This window comes from Bison bison, unplaced genomic scaffold (assembly GCF_000754665.1).
Source record: "Bison bison bison isolate TAMUID 2011002044 unplaced genomic scaffold, Bison_UMD1.0 scf7180017864518, whole genome shotgun sequence".
Taxonomy (NCBI): domain Eukaryota; kingdom Metazoa; phylum Chordata; class Mammalia; order Artiodactyla; family Bovidae; genus Bison; species Bison bison.
Genome location: NW_011495071.1, coordinates 17,428,021 through 17,434,866, shown reverse-complemented (window position 1 = coordinate 17,434,866; position 6,846 = coordinate 17,428,021). Strand labels below are relative to the sequence as shown.

General features: G+C 44.7%; 1 protein-coding gene across 1 annotated transcript in view; it reads left to right on the top strand.

Moving 5' to 3' along the window:
- The window catches only part of SPON1 (spondin 1, extracellular matrix protein), a 320,335-nt gene that overhangs the window by 182,829 nt on the left and 130,660 nt on the right, over positions 1-6,846 (top strand). The window contains exon 6 of the mRNA XM_010830576.1: positions 1,121-1,269. Coding sequence (XP_010828878.1) covers positions 1,121-1,269 — 149 coding nt within the window. The remainder of the gene's footprint in view (positions 1-1,120; positions 1,270-6,846) is intronic.

Genomic DNA, 6,846 nt, shown 5'->3' with positions numbered 1-6,846 from the left:
AACCTGGGTCTCTGATGTCTCCTGCATTGGCAGACGGGTTCTTTCCCACTAGTGCCACCCAGGAAGCCCAGTAATCAATATATATGTATTTATATTCATCATGTGCCAAAATAAATCAGGCGTGGTGTTGGCGTTGACTTTTCTTTCCTCTTTTTCCTCCCCCTTGAGACTCTGAAAAATCCTCAGGCCAAGTTCTGCCTTGGTCCTGCCCAGACATTATTCTGTTCTCCCTCTGTGTCATAATCTGCAGGATAATGACTGCAGTCATTATCCTGGGTGATCCTCAGCAAACCACTATGGACTAGTCATGTCCTTGTATCCAAACCACCTCGCCCATCCTTTCACATGGCTAGCCTGCCTGCCCCTCACCTTGGAAGGTACATAAAAGCCAGCAAAAACCAGCAGTGCTTATTCCCAGGAATGATTAAGCCTAATTTCCTACTCACTCCCTTTACCTTTTGCTCAGTGCCCACCTCCCCAGCTCCACACTCCAATTTTGCCCACACTGATGCATCCTTCACACTGCTATCTGGATGATTTATCTAAAATTCAAATGTGATTGTGTCATTCCCCTGCTCAGAACCCTTCAATGGTTTCAGACCCTTTAAAATGACATCTGAACTCCTGAAGCATTTAGAACAAGGTTCTCCATGGGCAGGCTCCTTCCCACTTCCCTGGCCTCATTTCCCAACTCTCCCTTTGACACTCTGTGACACAGCAATGCTAAATTACTTATGGCTCCCCAAACACACAATGTGACTTAATGTTTCTGAGTCTGCCAGAAATAGTCATTCCTCTCTGTTCTGTCTTACAAATCTGCTCAGCATTTAAACCGTCTCTCAACTTTCTTCTTCTCTGAGATTCTTTCAGACAGGAGTCATCATTCTGGGCCAGCTCTGTCTCCTGTTTAGACATCTACCCATTGCCCTGTCTGCATATGCCCAAGACTTACTTGCTTACAGGGACTGTCTTACTCATCCCAGAATAGCACAGGACCTAACAGAGCATGTGCTTAGCCAACACAGGTTGGATCCTTGTCCAATTACACCTCCCCATCCCCGAAGAGACTTGTGTTTTAGCCACAGCCACACTGATACCTACATCTAATTGGCTTTTCCAGGTCGGGCCAATCACTGGTCTGCAATCATCGGCGGATCCCACTCCAAGAATTACGTGCTGTGGGAGTATGGAGGATATGCAAGCGAAGGCGTCAAACAGGTTGCAGAATTGGGCTCTCCAGTGAAAATGGAGGAGGAAATTCGACAACAGGTAAGAAAAATAATCCCAGAATGTCTAAAACTCAGACATGCCCTCAAGCATCCTTTAGCTTTCTTTCCCAGGGACTCAAAACTTATAGGACAATGTGCTGGAAAATTGGTACTGTAGGAAGTGAAATCTATTTGCTGAGTTTCAGAGTGCTTATGTTCAGTTGAAGACACAGGCACAAATGTTCGTCTTGTTGTCTCACATCTTCCCTGACTGCATTTGTTGTTTCTCAAGCTTGTGCTAAAAGCTGTTGCTATGGCTGCATTGTTGGAATATCACATCTTTGTTCTCCTGAGGGTCAGTGTGGTGGGTTATTTTGATTTGTGAGAGGGTTGGGGGAGTGACATTTACAGGAAGCTAAAATCACCATTTCCAAAAAGAAACATTTGTTTATTGACAGATGGTTTTTGCCCCTATGTCTTGAGGTGTTTGATAAACTAGTCAGTAATTAATCAAAATCATTAGAAGCTGAAGATCTTTAATGTATTGATACAGTGTACCATCTCATGCGGGCCCAGGAGTCAGGTATTATCTAGGACCCCTTTCACAAAAATGAGGGATAAGGGAGAAATAGTCTACCATTCTTTTCTATTCGTTGGGAAGTACCATCATCCATCATCAAAAGCACTAGAAAGAGGTTGATGAGGGATCTTGAAAGAAGAGCTGTGGTTTGTTGAAGGCCATTCACAGGCTGAACTGTGGGGAGGAGACAGTCCAGCTTTGACCATCACTACCCACAAAAGCCCTTTGGGCCTCAGAGAGCTGGGTAGCGAACCACATCTCACTGCTCATAAGTGTACAGGGGGAAGGGAGGAAAGAGCCAAGCATGCTGGGAATGTGGTCGTTTCCAGCACAGGCCACTGTGAGGCTGCTGCCCTGCCTGGGCTCCTGCCCCATGTCTCCTGAGCCCGTACAGGGGGCCCTGTGTCTCACGGTGTGTGTATGTGCAGCAGGGCACGCAGAGCTGAGGCCCCCAGTCCTTCCCCCTGATGTCTACCATCTGGCCTCCAAGCTCCCACAGACCCTAAACTGAACACAGCAAAGGCCACCTGATTCCTGCTATAATCCTCTGAGGAATTCTTTTGGCCCAGCATCCAAAAACACCCAGGAATTAGCTTATGTTTCTCATTAATTTGATTTAAAGCCTTTCTCCATTTTCAGAAAAAATTGTTTAACCCAGCATTTCAAGATAGTGCGCTATTCATCACGAGTTTATCTTACCAATGACTTAGTGTTTCTACGACTCTGGCCGCCATGCCTAGTCACTGCTATTGCTCATTTAGGCTACAGCACAGCCACATTCATCTGCAAAGTCATGAAGGGCTCCATACTGGTCCTCATCTGTCCAGGCTGTCATGGAGGGGAAATACCTTGTCTGGGGTCCTGATTCTCAAGCATGGAATTGTGATATATGGCCTGCCAAGTTCTGTTGTGTCATATGTTGAAAAACCATTTGTTATAAATAGTAGCTGAAACTAAAGTTTGCAAATTAATTAGATCAAGATCAAGGGCATCTTCATAATAATGCCCGTGTCACTCATTGGCTAGCTTGAGGGACTTCTGGAGAGAAGGGAAGCATGCAGGTTTTCTGAGAAACTGAGACCACACTGTGCTGGAGAACATGATCAGTCATGTGTCATAGCGGTAAGAAGGCTGACAACGGATGAATGGACCTCCTGCCTTCTGTCTCCTCTTAGGAAAATGTTCTTTGCTTGGTGTGCTCCTGACCAGCACACCTGGGATTAGCTTTTGTACACGCAGACAATGTCTGGTTCTCCCAGCTGGCTAGTGTTCCTGACATTAAGTCATAATAATATTTAATTATGGGTACTGCACATGAAAGTTAAAAATCCCACTGAGCACGTCCTAAGGTCTGTCAGGTTCCCTGGATGCTAACCATGGACTTTTAGCTCTCACCTCTAGTTGGAGAAGACAATATTAATTCCCCAGTTTTTCTAATAAGGATAATGGAGGCACAGTCAATAGTTTGAGAATTCCAGAACTTGAACCCAAGTCCACCTGGCTCCAAAGCCTACATTAGTACCAAATAAATCATTTGCAGGGCATAGTGAAAATGGGAGGTCCTTTGTTCAAAACTTAAGAATTTCAAGATGGTGGCACTTGAATTTCACAGCACAGGGCCCTAACAATCTGCACAGGTCACACACTCATGAGACTGGCCCTCTCTACCCACCTTCCTCGCCCCACCGAGAAACTCCCCTCTCCAGCCTCTGAAATAAGCCTATTTCCATAGCTCTGCTCAGCAGTGCATCCAGCAGCCCAGCTCCTAGAAAAGTCAGACAGATAAAGTGATTTCAGGGTCCCTTCGCTTTCAAGCAACTCATGGTTCTAAATATTGTTCCCTGAAAGCACACAATTTATTTTTCTGTAAGCCAGGTAAGAAACAACATAAAAAAGGAACAAGAATATGAATCCTCCTAGAATATGAAAGTGTCCCCTGAATAACCGGGAACTTGTTTGAACACATCTACAAACTAACACAGTGTTCTCAGCCTTTAATATCTTATATCCTACCAACTGCTATATCAAAGAACCCAAGTCCAACCAGGATGAAAATAAAAAGGCCTTTTTTCCCAAGAAAGACATTTATATGCTTCCTAGCATTTCTCTTATTATAGACTTATCACTCGCTGCAAGTTTCAAGGGCATTAAAAATCACAGCAGATATTGTTGAAGGTAAATCTCATGCTAATGGCTTTCAAACACAAATGAACAAAAATAATAATCCCATTAGTAGTGGGAAACTGTAATATTATTGAGCATAAATTTCAATGTCCCTATAGCTACAAAACACCAAGAAAATTAATGAAAAGTTACAGCAGCATTATTGGCATCCATGACACTTGTGGCCAGAGATAGTGGGGGAAGGGCACAAGGCACACTTCCTAGCAGGAGACAGAGGCAAATGGGTCCTGGTGGGGACGGTGGATTAGGAATACCGAGAGAAGCCTGGCCTGGCAGGTCACAGATGAGTAACCTCAAGACAGGTGGAGGCAGTAGGGAATGGTAGATCACACCTGCAGGCAGACCCAGGACCCAAAAGTGAACTGATGAATATTCATCATTATGAAAATGTTACACTAAGACCATTTTTATTTCATCAAGTATACATCTATGGCATGTGTACAAGGTGTATGTGGCCTAAAGATGGTGCCCCCTTCACCGTGTCACTCATGCTAGAAACTTGGGCATCACCCTTGATTCTGCCCCCATCCCAACTTCTTCTGCCTTCTCTCCTAAATGCCTCCAGGTCACTTCCTCAGTACCACGCCTCCATTTAAAACATCCTCATCTCTTGCCTGGATTATTGCGCTAGCCGTCTGACCTCCCTGCCTCCAGCCCTCTTCCTATTATTCACATTGCCCCACAGCCATTTTATAAAAAATATCCATTGGATTATGCCACTCTCCAAATTAGGATGTTTAATGGCTCCTAATTGACCCCAGAAAAAAGTCCAAACTCTTTATCATAGCTTAAAAACCCTCCATGATCTGGCCCCATCTTATTGCTTGCTGCAGCTCTAAGCTGAACCAGTGCAAAACCTCTTTCATATTCTCCAAAAGCCATACCTCTCTTTCATCTGGGCCTTCTGTCAGTCTAGAACATCTTCCAGCTCCCTTTCAACTGGTGAACTCCTGTTTATACTTCAGAACTCAGCTTAAATGTTGCTCTTCCTGGAAGCCTTCCCAAATTCTATGCAAATCTGTCCCCTGGCCTGATGCTCCCACAACACCGGGTGCCTCCCCCGTCATCACCATCATCACATTTACTGCAAGTTCTTGTTTGATATCTCTCCTTCACTAAACTGCAAAGTTCAGAAATCCATGTTCTCCATCTCTGTATCCTCTGAGTGGGTATAGTGTTAATTGTTTCACAATTGTTTCCTGCATAGATTAATTCATTTGATAATTTTACTGAACACCTACTAAATAAATACCAGGCATTGGATATCCGGCAGCGATGAGATCATTCCCTGCCTTCAGGGAGTCTACATTCTAATGGAGGAAACAAAGGGGCAGGGGGAATGGTTAAATAATTATAAATTAAAGTAAGAAAATAAACCAACAAAGAGTGGCATTAAAAAAAAAAAAAACACATTAGTAGGAAGGGACCTTATTAGTAAGGTGGTCAGGGAAGGTCTCTGTGAGGGGTACCCATTAAGCTGAGCCCCAAAAGAAAAGCATCGGGAAAACATCACTCTAGATGGTGACGCCAGCATGTGCAAAGACGCAGAAGTAGAAGAGAGCTTATTATCCTGGAAGAACTGAGAGAAGACTTGTGTGGCAAGAGAAGAATGAGTGAGGGGGAGTGTGGCTCCATGTGCATGAAGGACACATTGTCTCCACGCTGGAGAGATTCAAAGATTGGGAGGGAGAGGTACATACATAAATTACTATTTCCTTAAAACGTTCTTAGATTCTTCAGGAGAATCTCTGCAACAGCTGAGGAAATGCAGACATTAGACTGTGCAGCTGTTGAATGTGCCGTTCCCTGGGTCCACTTTCCCTGCAGACGTGTTAGACATGTGTTTCCCAGCCCCTCCCTCTGGGCAGGCTAGGTCTGGCGCCCCTTGCTGGAGCAACTGCAGCTCCCTGTGCGGTCCTTCTCCTAGACAGGATGGTCCCTGCTTCATTCCTTCTCCATCTCCCAAGCATGTTCTGTGTCCCTGGAAGGTGGGCACTTGTTGATTTTCCTCTCTGCTCTGTTCTTACTCATTCTGTTGCTTCATTATGGTTTCTTTTAATCTCTTCCATTTTAAACATGTCTAATTGTCGTACTCGGATTATTCTGTTACCTCAGGGTCTTAGGGATGAATGTTCCTTTGAATTGAACTTGCCCACTCTCCCCATCACTAGTGTCCTTGATTGACTTTGGATTGTTTGCTCATCTTCAATGGGTATTTTTCTTCGTTTCCTGTGAGAGTCCTCTATGTTCAAGTTGTGTTGTCTGCTCAAGGGGAGATTGTATTTTTTGTCTTTCCACGCCAGTTTTGATGTCATTTCTAAGCTTCAGGTTGCCCACTGCCAGGCCAGTGGCCTGCACTTACACATGGGAGAGGCTGGGGCTTCTATTTAGTGAAGATGAATTTTCATTCAAGGACCTGGATGAGAGCAACCTTCCTTGCCACCCACCCCCCCTCAAATGACTGACAGAGGATTTTCTTATTGCCATTCACAAAAAGGAGAGTCCTTCAAAATATGCTGCTTGAGGCAGGGTTGTCTTCCCCCATGTCACCTAACACTAGCTTAAGAACTCCTCTTCTTGCTCTGCATGATTTTAAAACCTCTAGCTCCTGGGACCATACCCTGGGCCCAGTCCCAGGCATCAGCTCTGCTCACAGTTTTGGGTTAGACTTTTCTCCTCCTTTCTGGCATCCAGGGAATTTTTCTAGACTCCCTTTTGTATTTTTGAAACTTCCACCTGCTATATTTGTCTAACATGTCTATGTGTTTGTAGTAGGAAGGAGACTTTTTGCATCAACTCAGTCTTTCCTGCCTCCTGATGTCCACCAAGTATCTCCAGCACTTCATACACTGTCTCACACACAGTAGGTGCTCA